At 45.6% G+C, this 20,621-nt stretch overlaps 1 protein-coding gene across 15 annotated transcripts in view; it reads left to right on the top strand.

Moving 5' to 3' along the window:
* The window catches only part of TBC1D5 (TBC1 domain family member 5), a 592,732-nt gene that overhangs the window by 510,616 nt on the left and 61,495 nt on the right, over positions 1–20,621 (top strand). For 14 of the 15 annotated variants that reach the window (XM_070772644.1, XM_070772249.1, XM_070772468.1 and 11 more), the window contains 2 exons: positions 6,959–7,212; positions 11,207–11,272. In XM_070772644.1, coding sequence (XP_070628745.1) covers positions 6,959–7,212; positions 11,207–11,272 — 320 coding nt within the window. The remainder of the gene's footprint in view (positions 1–6,958; positions 7,213–11,206; positions 11,273–20,621) is intronic. The other variant, XM_070772685.1, reaches the window with a different exon arrangement.

Below are 20,621 nucleotides of genomic sequence, written 5' to 3'. Positions count from 1 at the left end.
CAGAGTATTTCCTTATTTCCATTATTCAGGTATTTGTTTCTGTTTTCATTTAACAGAACAAAATGAGTGATAAACAAAATAAACCAATATTGTAAAGTTTAAAAATAAAATTAAATTAAAAAAAAAAAACAAAATAAACCCAACTAGCTACAATTTTAAATATATGTAAATAACAATTGAATCAACAGACTATTTAAAATTGGAGGAAAATCTATGATGCTGTTGCTTTAATCAGATCCAAATATATAGCTTTAAGTGCTTTTATTGGGAAAAAAAGAAAAATGAATGAATGGATGGATGAACCAAGCATTCAACCTTTGGGGACGTAGATGAAAATAATTAAAAATCAGTTTAAAACTCACTCTTTTGACAAAAATATAAGCAAGCATCTAACAAAATTTTATTACAAAAGGAGTGATACTTAATGTTAGACTTAAAAAATAAACCTCTAGGTAAGAAGAAAATAAATCAGGGTGGTGTCAAGATGTGGATACCAGGAAGGAAAGGTTGTGAAGACTTTTTACAGAGACAGTACTTTTAAAACAAAAAAAGCTTTAGAAAACTTTTAGAAGGTTAATGAGAAAAGCTCATGATCCTGGTAGTAAAAAGGCACTGGAGAACTTAGGAGTTCTTTCAGTAAATGGAATGCAGGTTACAAAGCCAGGCTGCAAGAGATTGAGTTGGTAAAAAGAGGCAGCAAGAGTCACCATTTCCAGAGTTCCAGAAACTCAATAAAAGGGGCCCAACCATGAAGCCAGGCCAGGTTCTGGTACAGGTGTTTTGAAGGATTCGTGGATCTTCCCAAAAATGCCTCTGTTGCTACTGATTTAACCTGTTGAAGAAGCTTGTGCCAAAAGTAAATTCTTGGATCAGCTTTGAAGCTATTCCTTTACATGGTACTATTTTAATTATAGTGTGTAGTGAACAACAGTACTGAAATTACATAGAATTAGGCACGCATTAGATTTGATATTCACTGTCTTGGTAACTTCAAAGCCCTCTTAGCCTCTATATACACTGGTCTCGTCTTTATTCCAGTCTAGTCCAGTCCTCACTGTCCATCAGCTCTCTTGACAGCTGCATTAATTTTCATTCACTTAGGACATGTGATTTAATAGCCAGTAGTGCTTATTGCTGGAGAAGGAAATTGCAACCCATTCCAGTATTATTGCCTGGAAAATCCTGTGGACAGAGGAGCGCAGTAGGCTACAGTCCATGGGGTCACAAAGAGTTGGACACTACTGAACGACTTCACTTCACTCCACTTCACTTCAGTGCTTATTGCAGATTGCTTAGTACATCTTGGGAAGAAGGCTGTTGCTAATATTTAAGCCCTGTCTTAGCTAACTTTCTCATAAACATTGTCATGCCTGAAACAAATGGACAGTGGACAAGGTGCTCAGCATGCTTGCCCTAGAAGTACCTTGGTTAAGATTGTTTCTATCTGAAAATACAGAGTCACCTTCAATAGTTGTTTTCAAAATAAAATACTCTTCTAGAAGCTCTGGGTACTGGATGAGGGGAAATTGGTTAAAAACAAAAACTATACAAAAAAGGATAACAGGCTCATCCCCTTTCCAGAGCTATTCAGATGAAAGATGGCCCAGCATGAGCTTGATCTATATGTTCCCCGGTTACTAGTAGTAATGAAGATGCATTAACCGTAGTCTCTTGATAACGCGCTAGCAGCATCTTAGCACTTTTATCAACATATAAATTTTAGAACTGGCAATATGGGAATTCGACTAGTACATTTTTGTTTATAAAAAAGGGTAACAACATTATAACTTCTTCATATCTGTGAATTATGAATCTCGACTTGCAGACAAGCGAAACGAAAATGCAGTAGAACTTCAATATCGTAATAGCTCTTCTTCCTCCACCACTGAAGAGAAGGGGCTGCACACAGGCCGCTGAGTGCAATGTCGTGCCAGAGGCAAAGGCCTTCTGAGTCCGCAATTTATGCGTGCTCTACGTGTCACTCATTCCTTTTCTCAATAAACATGTTTGAGTGCCTTCCCTGTTGCTAAGCTGTAATGTCTGTCAGTTGAAAGGCTTTACTTCCTTAGGAAGCAGCTGAAAATTACAAGCAGTGGGTCATCACTATTTATCATTATCTCAATCAGGAAACACTATTTTCAAAAATTTTTGGAAGGACATTACGTAGCTCATTTCTTTAAAGATGAAATAATGCAAAATAAACCATTTGGAAAAGGATTTTTTCACATTTAATTGTGTTATAAATCAATAGCTCTTTTTATACAAAGCTGAATTCCAAGTCTCCCATACCTAGCCTGTAATAATAGCTAGAATCATTAGAGAAGACTTTATGGAAAGAAGCAGCATAGAGCTCTTCGATTTTTATTATAGAACTCTGGATCAGTTATGTTTTAGAACTCTTTCTAGTTTATCTATTCAGAGATCTATCTAGTTCAGTTCAGTCACTCAGTCAACTCCCTGTCCATCACCAACTCCCGGAGCTTACTCAAACTCCTGTCCATCAAGTCGGTGATGCCATCCAGCCATCTCATCCTCTGTCATTCCCTTCTTCTCCTGCCTTCAATCTTTTCCAGCATCACGGTCTTGTCCAATGATTCAATTCTTCCTATCAGGTGGACAAACTATTGGAGTTTCAGTTTCAGCATCAGTCCTTCCAGTGAACACCCAGGACTGATTTCCTTTAGGACGGACTGGTCAGATCTCCTTGCAGTCCAAGGGGCTCTCTAGAGTCTTCTCCAACACCACACTTCAAAAGCATCAATTCTTTGGCACTCAGCTTTCTTTATAGTCCAACTCTTACATCCATACATGACTACTGGAAAAACCATAGCTTTGATAAGATGGACCTTTGTTGGCAAAGTAATGTCTCTGCTTTTTTATATGCTGTCTAGTTTGGTCGTAGCTTTTCTTCCGAGGACCAAGAGTCTTTTAATTTCATGGCTGCACTCACCATCTGCAATGATTTTGGAGCCCCTCAAAATGAAGTCTCTCACTGTTTCCATTGTTTCCCCATCTATTTGCCATGAAGTTATGGGACCGGATGCCATGATCTTAATTTTCTGAATGTTGAGTTTTAAGCCAACTTTTTCACTCTCTTCTTCACTTTCATCAGGAGGCTCTTTAGTTCTTTGCTTTCTGCCATAAGGGTGGTATCATCTTGATTCCAGCTTGTGCTTCATCCAGTCCAGCATTTCTCATGATGTACTCTGCATATAAGTTAAATAAGCAGGGTGACAGTATACAGCTTTGGCGTACTCCTTTCCCAATTTGGAACCAGTCTGTTGTTCCATGTCCAGTTCTAACTGTTGCTTCTTCACCTGCATACAGATTCTCAGGAGGCAGGTCAGGTGGTCTGGTATTCCCATCTCTCTAAGAATTTTCCATGGTTTGTTGTGATCTACACAGTCAAAGGCTTTGGCATAGTCAATAAAGCAGAAATAGATGTTTTTCTGGAACTGTTTTGCTTTTTTGATGATCCAACGGATATTGTCAATTTAATCTCTGGTTCCTCTGGCTTTTCTAAATCCAGCTTGAACTTCTGGAAGTTCATGGTTCACATACTGTTAAAGCCTGGCTTGGAGAATTTTGAGCATTACTTTGCTAGCGTGTGAGATGACTGCAATTGTGCGGTAGTTTAAACATTCTTTGGCGTTGCCTTTCTTTGCGATTGGAATGAAAACTGACCTTTTCCAGTCCTGTGGCCACTGCTGAGTTTTCCATATTTGCTGGCATATTGAGTATAACACTTTCACAGCATCGTCTTTTAGGATTTGAAATAGCTCAACTGGAATTCCATCACCTCCACTCACTCTGTTTGTAGTGATGCTTCCTAAGGCCCACTTGACTTCACATTCCAGGATGTCTGGCTCTAGGTGAGTGATCACACCGTCATGATTATCTGGGTTGTGAAGATCTTTTTTGTATAGTTCTTCTGTGTATTCTTGCCACCTCTTCTTAATATCTTCTGCTTCTGTTAGGGCTGTACCATTTCTGTCCTTTACTGTGCCCATCTTTGCATGAAATGTTCCCTTGGTATCTTTAATTTTCTTGAAGACAACTCTAGTCTTTCCCATTCTATTGTTTTCCTCTATTTCTTTGCATTGATCACTGAGGAAGCTTTCTTATCTCTCTTTGCTATTCTTTGGAACTCTGCATTCAGATGGGTATATCTTTCCTTTTCTCCTTTGCCTTTAGCTTCTTTTCTTTTCACAGCTATTTGTAAGGCCTCTTCGGACAACCATTTTGCCTTTTTGCATTTCTTTTTCTTGGGGATGGTCTTGATCCCTGCCTTCTATACAGTGTCATGAACCTCTGTCCATAGTCCTTCAGGCAATCTGTCTATCAGGTCTAATCCCTTGAACCTATTTGTCACTTCCACTGTATAATCATAAGGGATTTGATTTAGGTCATACTAGGATGGTCTAGAGATTTTTGCTGCTTTCTTCAGTTTAAGTCTGAATTTGGCAATAAGGAGTTCATGATCTGAGCCACAGCTCCCAGTCTTGCTTTTGCTGACTGTATAGAGCTTCTCCATCTTTGGCTGCAAAGAATATAATCAATCTGATTTTGGTATTGACCATCTGGTGATGTCCATGTGTAGAGTCTTCTCTTGTGTTGTTGGAAGAGGGTGTTTGCTATGACCAGTGCATTCTCTTGGCAAAACTCTATGAGCCCTTGCCCTGCTTCATTCTGTACTCCAAGGCCAAACTTACTCCACAGGTCTCTTGACTTCCTGCTTTTACATCCCAGTCCCCTATAATGAAAAGGACATCTTTTTTGGATGTTAGTTCTAAAAGGTCTTGTAGGTCTTCATAGAACCGTTCGACTTCAGCTTCTCCAGCATTAGTGGTCAGGGCATAGACTTGGATTACTGTGATATTGAATGGTTGGCCTTGGAAATGAACAGAGATCATTCTGTCACTTTTGAGATTGCATCCAAGTACTGCATTTCAGCCTCTTTGTTGACTATGATGGCTACTCCATTTCTTCTAAGGGATTCTTTCCCACAGTAGTATATATTGGTCATCTGAGTTAAATTCCCCCATTCCAGTCCCTTTTAGTTCACAAATTCCTCAAATGTTGATGTTCACTCTTGCCATCTCCTGTTTGAGCACTTCCAATTTGCCTTGATTCATGGACGTAACATTCCATGTTCCCATGCAATATTGTTCTTTACAGTTTTTTGCTCTACTGAGAGCTCTATCTACAAGACCCTGATGCTGGGAAAGACTGAGGGCAAGGCAGAAGGTGAAGGTGGTGACAGAGGATGAGATGGTTAGGTAGCCTTGCGAACTCAATGGAAATGAGTCTGAGCAAACTCGGGGAGACAGTGGAGGACAGGGAAGCCTGGCACGCTGCAGTCAAGGGGCCACAAAGAGTCAGACACCACACAGCGACTGAACAGCAGCTAATAAAGGCAGGGACACAGCTGTCACATAAAACGCAGGAGAATTACCATGTATGTGCTGCCAGGTAGATCTGAGAAAAGGAAATGATGGCAAAATTTAAGGTGACTAAAATCGTGACAAGTGGATCTCTCAGAATTGATTTCCAGTTTCCTACTTTTGTGAAAACAAAGCTAAATGTGAGAAAATAGGCTTCTATTAATGATTGGATTACATACTAATATTGACATGGACAACATCCCACAAGTAAAATAGTCTAACTGGTCTTCCAGATAATAGCCCCGAGATACTTAAAGCCGGTGACTCATTTGGGAAGTAATCATTCATTTTAACAGATGTTGACTTGGTGTCCTCTCTCTGCCAGGCTGAGCATCGGCACTGGCAAACCCCGGTCGCCAGGAGAGGCCTGTGTGAGCCGGAGGGGAGCGTGGAGGGGGGCTGAGTGCTGAGCGGCGAGGTGAGGGTGGCCCTTGGGCCCTGCAGCGCAGTCACTGTGACCCCAGGGGTGGGCTGAGAGCAGGGGACCATAGCCAGACCGAGTGGGCCAGACTGAAGCACAGAAAGCTCATGAGACACTTTGTGAGGAGGGCGAGACCAGGAAGGAATGAGCGTTCAGAGGAGAAGGGCTGCAAACCTGTGTGCACGAGTGCACGCGCAGCAGGTGGTGTGCTCATGGAAGACACAGCAGAGAGGAGCCAGCACGAGGTGGGACGGGGGCTCTGGGAGCAGCCGCCTCCAGAGGGCCGAGCCGCGGGGACCCTGCCTGTGGGCGGCGAGCGGTGGCCGGGCCGGGTGAGAAGGGTCCGTCTGCCTTTTAACAAGTGTAGGCGGAACGCGTGGTGTGTACTGGCAGCGGCGGGATGGAGACCAGCGTCCTTGTCTCCATGGCATTTTGTTGCACTGGGGAGTGAAGAAGGCGGACATACACCGGGCAGACCAGCAAAACATGTGGTGTTTTGGGAAGGGGACGCAGGGTCGCGGGAAGGGGGTGTGGAGGAGGGCGGCGGGGGGAGGGCAGACTCGGTTGGGTCTGGGGGCCCGACCCATGATGCACTGTGAGCTGGCTGCACAGCTGTCAGAGACGCTGCTGTTGCAGAATCGGGGGAGATGCGGCCTTGGGGGAGACCTGTTCTCCCCTCGCTCCCCTTTGCGGCCACCCGGGCTCGCCCAGCCCTGACCGCCCCTTCGGAGCCCGCGTCGCAGGCGTCCGTCACCGCCTCCTTCCATGGCATGTGACGGACGCACTTCCTGCCTGGGCCCTCCAGGGGGAGCTGTGCTGTAGAGTGGTGGCGCCGCCACTGTTAGGGCCTGTTGAATAAAGGAGTGAAAAAAAAAAATTCCACAAGCCACATCTTCAAAAGTCTTGCAGTTGGACTGTTCTGTGGTCACTTTTAAGTTTCCATACCTCACTGTGTGTACCTGATCTCGTAAATGGCCCTTTTCAAAGCATGTAAACTATGTCTTTGCATCAACAGAACATGTGATACTCTGATACTAGAGAACAGAGTTGTTCTCTAAATAATGTGTCTCCACGTTTTTTTTTTTTTTTACAGGACCAATGCCAAAGGCGCTCCCCTAAATATAAATAAGGTCTCGAACAGCCTGATTAACTTCGGAAGGAAGCTGATTTCTCCCGCAGCAGCCCCAGGCGGTGCAGGCGGCCCCGTGGCAGCCGGCGGTGTCGGCGCCCCCTCCCCGGCGGCAGCTCCCACCAGGACCTTGGCGGAGGCCCCCAGGCACGCTCTGCAGCAGCAGCAGCAGCAGAGGCTGATGAAATCGGAAAGTATGCCCGTGCAGCTGAACAAAGGTAAGGGAGGATACTAGAACCTGGGCCTTCTCACCAGACTTCGAGGAACCACCATCCTAGGAGGAGGAACTAATGCAAAACTCAACTGTAAAACATGTTCGATTGTTTGTAAATGGGAATTTCAGATACTATACTCTTCTTAAGAACTTTTTATGAGCTAATTTGTTAAAGTACTTTCTTAACATCTCTGCCTCAGTGTGCTTGCATTTGAGTCGTGGTCACGCCCACAGAGCGTGCTGTGAACAGCAGAGAACTTGTCACAGCAGAGAGCTTGAGGCCTGTAGACCGAGGTCTCTGCCGACTGTGCAGTGATGCCTCTGGCTAGGAGAGCGTTGGCAAGGGCCGGGCGTGGGACCCTTGGGCTCTGCTGGTCCCAGCTTTCACCCCTGAGGTTGGTTCAGAGGAGGCAGGTCACCAGGCTTGCATCCCTCTCCCAGCTGCTGTACCATCGAGGAGCACGAAGCAGAGCCCCGAACAGGGGAAGGGGCAGACAGGATGTCTCGGGCAGCCAGGGCTCGTGTCTGCGTTGGTGCGCTGGGAGAGGCGGAGAGCGTGAGACGGGCTCTCGGTGTGCGCGACTCCGCGCTGTGCCGGCGGTCTCCTGCCGCCGGAGCTCTGGGAGGCGCCCTCCACTTCGGTGGCTTCCCAGCACCTCACCCCGCTCGTTGTATTCGTAAGAGAGCCTTTTGGGTTCCTACCGAGAACCTTTTTCTTATATTTTCCACTTACCTCCAAAGAAGTGTGAATCAAGTAACCTGACTCATAGCCAGTTAGAAACGGCTACATTTATTTTTAGCTGTGAGGCTCTGCTGTCTGTATTCCGGAAGCACGAGATACTAACATGATGGCAGAAAATCTACAGAAATCAGTCCTGAGGCCTCACAAAGCCTGGAGTCTGTGGCCATTTAGTGTCAGAGCAGATATCCTCTTGACCCCTGCCTCATCCACGTTGTAAAGGAATCCCTTGGATTATAGCCAAGTTCAGTACCCAACACTCAGTGTTGACAGTAACAATAATATATTGAATCGTTAAATATTAAATATTAACCCATGTTCCATATACTTTAAGACGATTGCATCCAGCGTTATCAAAATTTTAATTACTGGTATTTAAACTGGTAAACTTAAGTTAAATGGACTTTATATGCCAGTGACAGAAAACAAACTGTGTGTGTTCAATAAGTGTGCTTCTATTAGTTACACTTATCTGTCGTTGCGTATATGAAGTATTAGACTTTATATGATTGCTGTTTAAATTTCTATTAGAATATTCCATTTACCTTACATAAGAACATCTTTTAATATTATTACACTCTTCTCTTTTTAATGTAGAGCTATCACACATGATTTAAAGAAAAGGAGACTTCAAATCCTTAACATATTGTAAATGTATTTTAATGCCAGGAGACATGCCCACTTCCAGGATGGAAATGAATGTTATTTTATATATTTCTTAATTGTACTGTTTTATTGTTCTAAACAAATATGATTTCAATATTGCTTTGATAACAAGCCATAGTTAGTAGTAATTCTAACTGATGGCAGGCAAATGAGTCAGAGAATCTCTTAATGCCGTAGCTTAAATTTTCTGAGGAACCAAGCCAAATGACTATAGAAATATAAAGTTGTGTCTCTAAGGAAATGTCAAGTATTAATATCACAGTGAGTGAGAAAGGAAGTACATGAGGACTGAACAATTGATGAAAACTAAATCCCCAGTTATAGGGAAGCAACAGAGCACTTAAGCAGAGCATTTGGAACAGGAGCATCGCTGGGGCATTCCGTAACCCATCCCTGTGCGAAACGGAAGTGATCTTGTTTGGCAGCTCTTCTTTTCATTTTTGGTTTATTCTTCTCATGTCAACCTACAGAAGGCTTCTCTACCTTCATATTAAAGATGGCTTGGTCTGTCAGGGCCCCTCCCTGAATAAAGGTTTTAATAAAATAGACCAAAAGGTGAAGAGAGCAGTTTGTACCAGTAGAAGTGCGGGTAGGTTGATCATTCATTTGCTCTCCAGTGAACCATAGGCAGAATCCTGAAACTTCTGACCCTTTTCCTCACCTGGAAAATAAGGGGTTTGAATTGACCCCTGGGGAGCATGCCAGCTCTAAAAACCTATGGTTCCTTAGATGAAAGGTGTGTTTGTTAACTCTCCTCCAGCGGCGGTTCTTTCTGCGGGCATTTCCCGCAAGTGTCCTGCCGTGCCCTGATGCTGACCTGAACCCACAGGTGTGTCCCCTGGCCCCGGAGCGGGTGAGCACAGTGCCGACTCCTTCCCAAGCCTCGCGCTGGGATAGGCTTCTGACCGTCTCGGGACAGCCCTGTGCTTCGTGCCTTTTTAGTGCACTCTGTAGGAAAACTTGAACGTTGTTTCGAAAAGTGGTTGTTTATGCAGTCAAAACCCTTATGGCTTTCATGGGTTAGTTAACTCTCGATTATCCCTGCTCATATAGAGGAAGAGTTCTGTGAGAAAGCCAGCATCCAAATGTCTGTTACTTGAAGTGCATTCTGCCGTGGGTATCTGTGTTGGGGGTGGAGTCCTGAAGGAAGGAGGGAGCACAGATGGTCCTCCAGCATTTTCCAGGTGACATCAATATTAAAATTAGCTTCAGTCTCTAAATATACATTAATAGGTGATCCAGAAGCTGCAGAGTAAAATGAGTAGCAAGCGTAAACTTGAAAATCTTCAAATGTACAGAAAATGAGGCACACTGCTTATCAGTGAATAGAGAGTTAACTGTATCAGGAAAATTCAGGACCTGGGAAGTCCCACTAAAAGTTGTTTATCAGTTATTTGGAGTATGTACCTATTTATAGATTTTATTTCAGCTATGGGAGAATATAAATGCATGTAAAATAGCATGTACTGTTAATTGATAGGAATGGTCTAATTACAACCCAGTAATTTCCAGATGAGCTGTCTGTGCTGTAAATCATCATTGTAGCCAGTGGTCAAGGCACTGAAGGTTGTTACATAATTCAAAAATTGATTTTTTTTTTTTTTTTTGCTATTGTGTAGGAGCTACAGGGAAAGCAGATCTGTTAATTATGTGTTATCATACATAGGAAATGTGGTGCCTTTTACGAAGGCTTGTTTTTCAGCTTTTTAATCTCAAAATAGCATAAGGCTTCAGATGCTAACCTGTCCAGGAAGGCATTCGGCTGACAGTGGCTCTACTCCGTGGTGAGCTCTGCCACCCAGGAAGGAGATCAAAGACCCCAAAACCTTGCTTCTCAGTGGTCCTGCACCTCAAGTGCTTCTCAGCTTTTCCTTTTCCTTTCCTGTATTTTGAGAATGCACTCCCTTACCCTCCTTTTCCTTTGTATGTTTTCTGAGTTTGAGCACTTCTTTATTTTAAGCATTTACTACAGGTCCAATTTGTAATGAAATCTTGCCTATAGTAAGTATATCAAGTTTAAAGGGTATGCCGTTCACAGATTTATTTTTACATGTTGACATTTATAAGTGCATGTGGTAACTTATGAAATCTTTTCAGTACTTAATATGAAATCAGAAGTTGTTTAGGTCTTTATCTTATCACTGAAGAAATTCGTTTCAAGTTGCGTTAAAAATAAATTTTGTCTGTTACAGGAGGAAATTGATTTTAAAGGAACATCTCTACTTCTTAATTAAATACGTACATACTTTTGGATAAATAATTTTTAAATAAGAAAATATAAAATCATGCTGTTATTTGTAGGAAAATGAAATCTGCTCAGCAGATTGATGGCTAGTTTCCTGTACTTTAGACCTGTAGAAACTTTTTTTTTTCTCAAGAAAAACAGGCACAAACACTTTTAAGAAACACTTTAAAAATGAGTTCCTTTAAGAAATACTTTATATTAATTTTTCTAAGATTGTGTTATAGTTTGATTCACTGAACTTTTAGTAACTAGGTTGATAGGTTAAAAAGTATTATAGCATAAATATGAATGAAAAGTTAATTTATTTCCTCTTTATGAAATCTCATTATTTTTTCTTATGAAATCCAGGCGATGTAGTTACAGGAAGCGATGCTCAGGTTTCTGTTCCTGTCCAGACCCTAACTGACCTCCCAGGTACAGTTACCACGGCAACGCAGCATCTCTTTGCCTGCAGTCTCATTGCCTCCTCCCAAACTCCATTTTCCTTTTTGCCGCCCTCCATTCGTGCCGTCTGTCAGCTCACTGCACTGCTCAGCCACTGAGTGGCACTGTTGTTTAGGACAGAAAGTCCCCTCTCGTGTCATACCTTGCTAGCACCAAATCTGACTACAGTCTGTTTTTTATTATTTTTTTAATTGAGTTTGTACCAGTCTCTTTCCTTGCAGTAGATGGCACTCTAGATTCTGTGGTTCTTTTAACACCATATTTTAATTGACAGTTCATGCTGAGGTGTTTTTCAGTTGCAAAGGTGCTCTGTGATAGGATTTGACAGATTAGTTCTGAGGTTAGACATCTTAGATGCTGTGTATCTGCTTATTATTGTATGTATTAGCCAGAAGTACTTATTATATTTTACAGAGAAGAATTACAACTTGATTTCAAAATTTGTTTCTAAGTACAGGCTTTGTATTATGAGTCATTTTAACAGAATTGGACTTCCCTGATGGCTCAGATGGCAAAGCATCTGCCTACAGTGTGGCAGACCTGGGTTCGATCCCTGGGTTGGGAAGATCCTCTGGAGAAGGAAATGGCAACCCACTCCAGTACCCTTGCCTAGAAAATCCCATGGACGGAGGGGAGTGGTAGACTACAGTCCATGGGGTCGCAAAGAATTGGACACGACTTAGCGACTTTCACTTCACTTCACTTTTAACAGAATTAGAGTTCAGCGTGACAAATCTCTATGTAGAGTAATTGGCAATGATCTAAAATAAAAAGACTATTTAAATATCATAACCATGTGTCCAAAATCTAGAAAAAGTTTATTTAAGAAATACAAAACAATAGTAATCCATATTCAGCACCTCCTATGGAATTTAGAAACATAAATATTTAAAGTTGCTGCATTTATCTTTTATTACATAATCTTTTAAAATATCCTGTAGAGAGAAATTCTGTATTAAATGGAAGGCTAGACTAACTTTAAGAATCCTCCATTCAAATTCAGACTAAAAAGAGGACAGTATTAATAGAAATTCATATAATGTCTTCCTTAAAAATATCCGCACAGTCATGCTGCTAGCGTTAAACTGCTGTTCTAATAATGACATGTCTCCATAATATCTGTACTTTTTAATAGCATAACAGAAAATAATATGTCATGGTTAGGACATGAGTGGTGTGTTGACTTAATGTGTTAAACAAACATACCATGGGACAGAGGGGTGTGATCTTGCTTCTGTATATAGTTCTGCGTTTCCCTGGTAGGGTTTCTGGCTGTGTTCTGGTAATTGAACCCGCTGACCTTTAGGGCTTTTCGAGCTCTGAGAGTCTGTGAAAGCTGCTGTTTACTCTGTTCAGTGACCTAAATAGTAATGCGGTGCTGTTGCGTAGCCAGTACAAGAGGCAGATCAGTGATTCTTCTTTCCCTTTGTCAGTTATTGCACTTACATGGATGTTGATGTGATTTTCTGACCTGGTGAGAATTCACAGGACTTAAATTTGTTAACTTAAAAGCTTTTTTTCTTTTTTTGGCTGCACCACACAACTTGTAGGATCTTAGTTTCTTGACCAGGGATTGAACCTGGGCCCACGGCAGTGACAAGCATGAAGTCCTAACCACCGGACTGCCAGGGAGTTCGCCCCAGGCAACTGTCTAACAGGAGTTCTGTTACCGCAGGGTGAGTTTGCTGCAGAGTGTATCTCTGGCTGCGAAAGCCTGATGGGTTTATACCTGTGTGGAAAGAGAAAGCTAAAGGCTGCTTCCTGTTCTGACTTCTGCTTCTACACTCCTGCTCAGTCCGTGTTTTCCAGTAGACACGTGAACAGCATCCCTTTTTAAACAGACTCTTAAAGAAGGCGATGGCAGCATTTTGTTCAGATGACTTGCATTAGAGAAGTAGAATCGTCTCACTCACTCACTCAGCGAGTACTTGTTGAATCCTGCAGTGTGCCAGGCTCTGTTTTCATTGGTTCCTTGACCTTCCCTCCCGCTTCGCCAAGCTGCCTGGGCATCACGGGTACTTCAGATGACTCGGGCAAGTCCACGTGGTCAAGAACCAGCTCTTTTTCTGAGCCCCTGTTCCCAGCAGGACTGTATCAGTCTCACAGGGAAGAGTCCAGCGGCTTGATGAGACACGAGGCAAGGTGAACAGCTTTCACCTGCAGTGGGCAGTGGGGCGAGCCCTGCCCCAGTTTGGAGAGGTCACTGTGGGTTTGCCTCAACCCAGCACACTTCCTGCAGAGTGTCAGAGAGCAAGGGGAGGTAGACAGGACCCAAAATAGTTAGTAGTGGCAACAGAAAGCTTTCTAGTAATCTCTGCTGGGGAGATTCTTGAGGCTCAGTAATCCCAGAAGCTGGAGAACCTCATCAGAGGTTCCAGACCCACAAGAATAGACACACTTTTCAGGGAGATAAAATATCATGTGGACTTTACCCGGTGTCTTTTTTCAGAGCGGTGGAGCATTTTTCAAGCAGAAATTGAGCAAATATCAATATGTGCAATAATTCTTTAATTGTAGGTAGTCTTTTTTTATCATGAGGTCTTATATCTGTATCGTTGCCTTTTAACACACAATAATTATATGGGTTTTATTTTTTTGAAGAAAATTACAAATATAAAGCGATATCTCACAATCCAGGCCATTAAATAATTTTTGGAAAATTGTTGGAAAGATCCATTTTATTTTCCTCAGTGTAGGTTGCAATCATAAAAGATATGCCACAGGAGAGTTTATTCTTTTGTCGACTTAACTCAAAGAGTTTTCTTCAAAATTATCTTAAGAAATAGCACATATGCCCCCAGGAGCTTTTTTTGAGAGATACTTAGGAATTATTAATTCATAAACTTAAAATTCAGAAAACTAAGATCATGGCATCTGGTCCCATCACTTCATGGGAAATATATGGGGAAACAGTGTCAGACTTTATTTTTTTGGGCTCCAAAATCACTGCAGATGGTGACTGCACTCATGAAATTAAAAGATGCTTACTCCCCGGAAGGAAAGTTATGACCAACCTAGACAGCATATTAAAAAGCAGAGACATTACTTTGCCAACAAAGGTCCGTCTAGTCAAGGCTATGGTTTTTCCAGTGGTCATGTATGGATGTGAGAGTTGGACTGTGAAGAAAGCTGAGTGCTGAAGAATTGATGCTTTTGAACTGTGGTGTTGGAGAAGACTCTTGAGAGACCCTTGGACTGCAAGGAGATCCAACCAGTCCATTCTGAAGGAGATCAGCCCTAGGATTTCTTGGAAGGAATGATGCTAAAGCTGAAACTCCAGTACTTTGGCCACCTCATGTGAAGAGTTGACTCATTGGAAAAGACTCTGATGGTGGGAGGGATTGGGGGCAGGAGGAGAAAGGGACGAGGATGAGATAGCTGGATGGCATCACTGACTCGATGGACGTGAGTATAAGTGAACTCAGGGAGATGGTGATGGACAGGGAGGCCAGGCGTGCTGTGATTCATGGGGTCGCAAACAGTCAGATGCGACTGAGCGACTGATCTGATCTGATTCATGTTACAGATATGAGTAAATATACATAAATGTATATGCATGTTTATCATTATGCATATTATCAGGTTTTTCCTTTTCCATTGTCGTTTATCACAGCATATTGAATATAGTTCCCTGTGCTGTACCATAGGGCCTTGTTTATCCATCCTATAGATAATAGTTTGCATCTGCTCATCCAAACTCACAATCCATCCCTCCCCTGCACCCAACGCTGGCAACCACAAGCTTGTTCTCTGTATCTGTGTTGTAGATAACTTCATTTGTGTCATATTTGAGATGCCACATGTAAGCAATGTCATATGATGTTTGTCTTTTTATTTCTGACTTAGTTTGCTTGTACTTCCCTGGTGGCTCAGACGGTAAAAGCATCTGCCTACATTGCAGGAGACCCGGATTGGATCCCTGGTTTGGGAAGATCCCCTGGAGAAGGAAATGGCAGCCCACTCCAGTATTGTTGCCTGGAAAATCCCATGGACAGAGGAGCCTGGCAGGCTGCAGTCCATGGGGTCGCACAGAGTCGGACACGACGGAGCGGCTTCACTGTCACTTCACTTAGTTTGCTTAGCTTGATAATCTGTAGGTCCATCCAAGTTGCCGCAAATGGCATCATTTCGTTACTTTTATGGCAGATGTCACCATCTTAGTTTTTTGAATGCTGAGTTTTAAGCCAGCTTTTTCACTCTTCTCGCACCTACATCAAAAGGCTCTTCAGTTCCTCTTTGCTTTCAGCCATAAGGGTGGTGTCATCTGCATATCTGAGGTTATTGATATTTCTCCTGGCAATCTTGATTCCAGCTTGTGCTTCTTCCAGCCCAGCGTTTCTCATGATGTACTCTGCATATAACTTAAATAAGCAGGCTGACAATATACAGCCTTGACGTACTCCTTTCCCAATCTGGAACCAGTCTGTGGTTCCATGTCCAGTTTTAACTGTTGCTTCCTGACCTGCATACAGATATCTCAGGATACAGGTAAGGTGGTCTGGTGTTCCCATCTCTTGAAGAATTTTCCACAGTTTATTGTGATCTACACAGTCAAAGGCTTTGGCATAGTCAATAAAGCAGAAGTAGATGTTTTTCTGGAACTCTCTTGCTTTTCTTATGGTCCAACAGATGTTGGCAGTTTGAACTATGGTTTCCTCTGGCTTTTCTAAATCCAGCTTGAACATCCAGAAGTTCACGGTTCACATACTGTTGAAGCCTGGCTTGGAGAATTTTGAGCATGACTTGGTTAGCGTGTGAGATGAGTACAGTTGTGTGGTAGTTTGAGCATTCTTTGGCATTGCCTTTCTTTGGGATTGGAATGAAAACTGACCTTTTCTAGTCCTGTGGCCACTACTGAGTTTTCCATATTCGCTGACATATTGAGTGCAGCATTTTCACAGCATCGTCTTTTAGGATGTGAAATAGCTCAGCTGGAATTGCATCACCTCTACTAGCTTTGTTCATAGTGATGCTTCCTAAGGCCCCCTTTACTTTGCACTCCAGGGTGTCTGGCTCTAGGTGAGTGACCACTCCATCGTGGCTATCTGGGGCATTCCATTGTATGTATGTATCACATCTTCCTTATCCCTTCATCCGTGGATGGACATTTTAGGTTGTTTCCATGTCTTGGCTATTGTAAATAGTGCTGCTGTGAACATAGGGGTTTGTTTGTTTAATAAAACAAGGTTGAAAAGGATAAAAATTCTCTCTTCCCACTTAACCACTGTTAATGTAAAACTAAAGTGCACGTAACATTAGACAGTCCCAGTTAACTAAAGGGAAAAAAGAAACAGCTTCTTTTTCTCCTCGCACTTCCTTTTGCCAGCCCATTTCACTACAGGTATCCATTGTTAAGTTTCTTATAACTCCTTCTAGGAGAAAGAAAAAATATTTTAAACTAAGGGGTAACACATACCTCACGTTAATATGCTAACAGTTCATGTCTGGAGATGACTTCACTGTGGACCCTCATGATGAAAGCAGAACCTGTGCCGTGCAGGTGACAAGCAGTAAGTGGCTGGGACAGAGAAGAGGAAGGCCAGAGCCGCTCAGGCAGGACGTAGCGCAACAGGACGGAGAGCCTGCTCCTGCCCGCAGGAAGGACTGCAGAGCCTCGAGGCTGTCCTGGAAGATGGCCATGCATCAGTCCCTCTGGGTGCTGTTGAAAAACGAGAGTCCTGAAGCAGAACAAGCAGTTCCACTGCCTTCTAAGTAATCGCTTTAAGAAGACAGAGGAATACAGAATACGTAAAACAAAGTAAGGAGACTCATCAATTAACCAGAACATGCCTCTTTTTTGGGAAGACTTACTCCAAAGACAATGAATGAGTTGTTGGATAGAGAACAAGGTCAGAGTTAGCCCTTTGCCACCAGAAGACCTCATTGCACGTTTCTTTCATTTGAAGTCGCATTTGCTACAGCCCTTTCTAGGGGAGCAGGGTGATGAATCTGTGCTCAGCATGGGCTCTGGAGTCAGGCCTGGGTTGGAATCCGGCCTTAGTCACTGCCTTGCTGGATGCCCCACGGAGGCTGCTTGACCTCTCATCTATAAAGAGAGAGAGAAGGGACAGCTGCTCTGGCGGGGTGGGGGGGGGGGCAGTACCCCCCACGCCTGTCCGTCGTGCGGACTGGAGGGGGCCTCCTCTCATCTGTAGAGAGAGAGAAGGGACAGCTGGGTCGGGGGCGGAACCCCACACCTGTCCCGTCGTAAGAACTGGAGGGTGCTGCCTCTGATCGGTAGAGAGAGAAGGGACAGCTGCTTCAGGGGTGGTGGGCGGCACCCCATGCCAGTCCATCGTGAGGACTGGAGGGGGCCGCCTCTCATCTGTAGAGAGAGAAAAGGGACAGCTGCTTCAGGGGTGGGGGGCGGCACCCCACGCCTGTCCGTCGTCAGGACTGGAGGGGGCCGCCTGCTCGGGCAGTTATGGTGGTGGGGTCACTGTGTGCCATCCTCAAGTGCCTCTCAGGCTGTCAGAGTGAGCCGTATGAAGGAAACAACTCAACGCCTCTGTCTTGTCTTAATAATATGTCCTGACGATCTGAACCCCACGTTTGCACTTTGGCATGCCAGCCCTGGCTGGGACCACGCCTGGCGTCTCTGGCCGGGCTGGAACCGGGTGGGTTGCAGGCGCTGCAGGTCCTTTGCCCTCCTGCGGCACCAACGTGGTTTTTGAGGAGCAGACCAGAGCCCTCTTCCGTCTGTCGCTCAGGTCTGTGAGGTCGTACTGTGTCACCAGGCGGGGACCGGTTGCGTCCTGTGTGCTCCAGGGTCACCGTGGGACGTCCAGGCGACCCCCTTTCTGTGACCATAGCGCTGGGCTTCCTGGAGGCCTGGCCCTTCCCTATCCTCTGAGCCGGGCTTCCCACCCGCGACCCCTAGAATTCCCAGCCTCCTGAATGTGTTGCCTTGGGTGTCCTGTGTCCAAATCCCCAGCTGGTCTCAGGTTCATGGGGTTCTGCCCGGCCATTTAGGAATACCGCTCATGTTCTTGTTTCCTGTTGAGTTTAGTGAGAGAAAGCTCACGAGAATATCACGCATGGGGCATCGTAGGAGCTTCACGTGCGTCCCTCCCTCCTCTCCTCTCCTCTCCTCTCCCCAGCCACCCTGTAATTGGGGTCCCCACTAATGCTGGAGCAGCTCCTTCAGTGAACTTGGCTCTTGACAGATAAGCTCCATCAACACATAGCCCATGGGACCCAGAACATTTATTGAATGTTTCAGAGCGGCCTGTGCTCAGAGCCTGTTAGCCCAGGTCTGTGGGCGCCCCCCGAGCAGGTGGCCATGGTGGCCATGGGCCCGTTCAGGAGAGTGGGTCTGAGGCTGGGGGGCAGCCCATGCCCGCCTGTGCTGGGTCGGGGGTACCCGGTATGCTGCGGATGGTCTGCGTGTGCTGAGTCCGTCGCAGACGCTCAGACCACGCTGAGCCCTTCCCACGTGTCCGCCGTGGGCACCCAGCACATGTGAAGGGCTCACTTCCCCAAGGAGGAGACTGTGGCCTATGGAGGGTCAGGGACTTGAGGGGCCCCATGGCTAGACAGCAGCCAAGTCAGACTGGACCCCAGCTGTGTCCGGCTCAACAGGTGTGGATCTGAGGGATTCTACTTGGCAAGCCACTCGTGTGTCGCCCACGACCGCCCCAGCTTTAGCTGAAGCCCTGAGATCTCTCACGGGCCCAGCGCAGGAGGCGCCTCGTCCAGCCTAGCTCCGGTCATCCTGAGCCCATGTCCCTGCAGTCCCACAGGGCTGCTGACCGGAGCGGCCAGGCCCCTGCCTGAGGACACGCTCTGCTGGGCCCAGCTGCCCTGTCCTCACCCCACCTTCCCTCCGTCCCTCCTTGCCCCAGAGCCGGATGACCGGGAGGACAGAGCCCACACTGAGGGTGCCAGCAGCTTCTGAAAGGAATGTGTGTGCTCCCGTCCCCTGGGCCTGCGCCCCTCCTCCCCAGCACGCAGGTGGCAGGGAGCCCCGAGGGGTCCATCAGGCTTTGTCTCATCGAGGTGTGCCCAGTAGTCTGCCTCCAAAATACTGTGTTTCCTGCAGAAAACTGACCCTCCCTGAACCACCACCCCCAACTCTAAAGATGTAGCTCCCAGTCTGATGGCCTGAGATGGGATCAGGTGGTCCCTCCTCAGTGCTTTCGTTGGCGGGGGTTGTAGGTTAGTCGGTGTGTGTGCGAGGCCTCATGTCTCCTGAGCTGGTGTTTCAGGAGCTCCTGTGGGTCCGTCCTCGGGGCCGGCAGACTTTCTAGACACATTTCCTACCGTCAGCCCACACAGGGCTTGTTCCCCGATGTTTGAAGGAAAGACTGCGCATGCCTGCTGTGGCTTGAGACTATTTAGTATATTCAAGAGTGACTTACCGTATAATTATGAAAAGCCGTTCTGGGTCAGGACTTCAGAGCTTTGTAGGATGCTTTCGGGGGTGTGCCCTAAGGAGCGCACTGAATCCACGAGGAGTCAAAGCAGCAGCCTTGAGCTGCGGGAGGGGGTGAACTCCCTGCCGTTGCTGCTGGGACCCCTGAGGCCAGGACAGCGCTCAGAGGCCGTCGTGAGAGGGGACCAGCCCGGGCCTCTGTCAGCCCAAACCAGCCCCGGGTGCAGCTGTTCCCGGGGAAGGGGCATGCTGTTGGCAGAGCAGTTCTTTTCAGCTGGGGCTGTCTGCAGAGAGGAAGCCACAGGGGCCGTCGGCCTCTGAGAGAAAACGTGCCTCAGTCCCGCTGGAGTCCTGCCCAGCTCTGCGTGGTGAACAGTGTGCCTCCAGGCGTGAGCGTCAGGCCCCGGCGCCCAAGGAACGGACAGCGAGCCTCGGGCCCTGGCGCCCGCGCACGTGGTGAGGGAGCCTCAGGCCCCGGCGCCCACACAGACGAGCGTTGGTCCTGTCAGTTAGAACGCCGTGCAGCTTACGGGCTGCAGGCCTGTTGACGCCGACTCCTCGGCCGGGATCTGTCCGGCGAGGCCTGGCTGGAGAAACGTCTCATCCGTGCCCCGACGTTGTCCTGAGCCTGTGTGCTAGGCCTGGAAAGGGCGGAGGGGCTGAAGGCCCTTCCTTCCGTCTCACGTGCTGGTGACTCCAGCTTCTTGAGGTCTAAATGTTTCCGTTCTCACAGGGTACAGAAACGTTAGCCAGTTTCTGTAACAGAGGAGAAATGTATTTTAGTACAGTTTTTATATGCGATACATGCCACATAGTACTTTATTAATACTACCACCAGTTTGGAATTTGTTCATTCTGAGATAAATTCTGAAAAGAGCTGACTTAACGTTATCTCTGAAACGATAGTTGGCCAGGCAGAATAAAAGCTACAGAAGAAACTTACGG

The sequence above is a fragment of the Bos indicus genome, chromosome 1, assembly GCF_029378745.1.
Source record: "Bos indicus isolate NIAB-ARS_2022 breed Sahiwal x Tharparkar chromosome 1, NIAB-ARS_B.indTharparkar_mat_pri_1.0, whole genome shotgun sequence".
Classification (NCBI taxonomy): Eukaryota; Metazoa; Chordata; class Mammalia; order Artiodactyla; family Bovidae; genus Bos; species Bos indicus.
The sequence above is the reverse complement of the archived record's forward strand: the minus strand, read 5'-3'. Positions and strand labels throughout refer to the sequence as shown.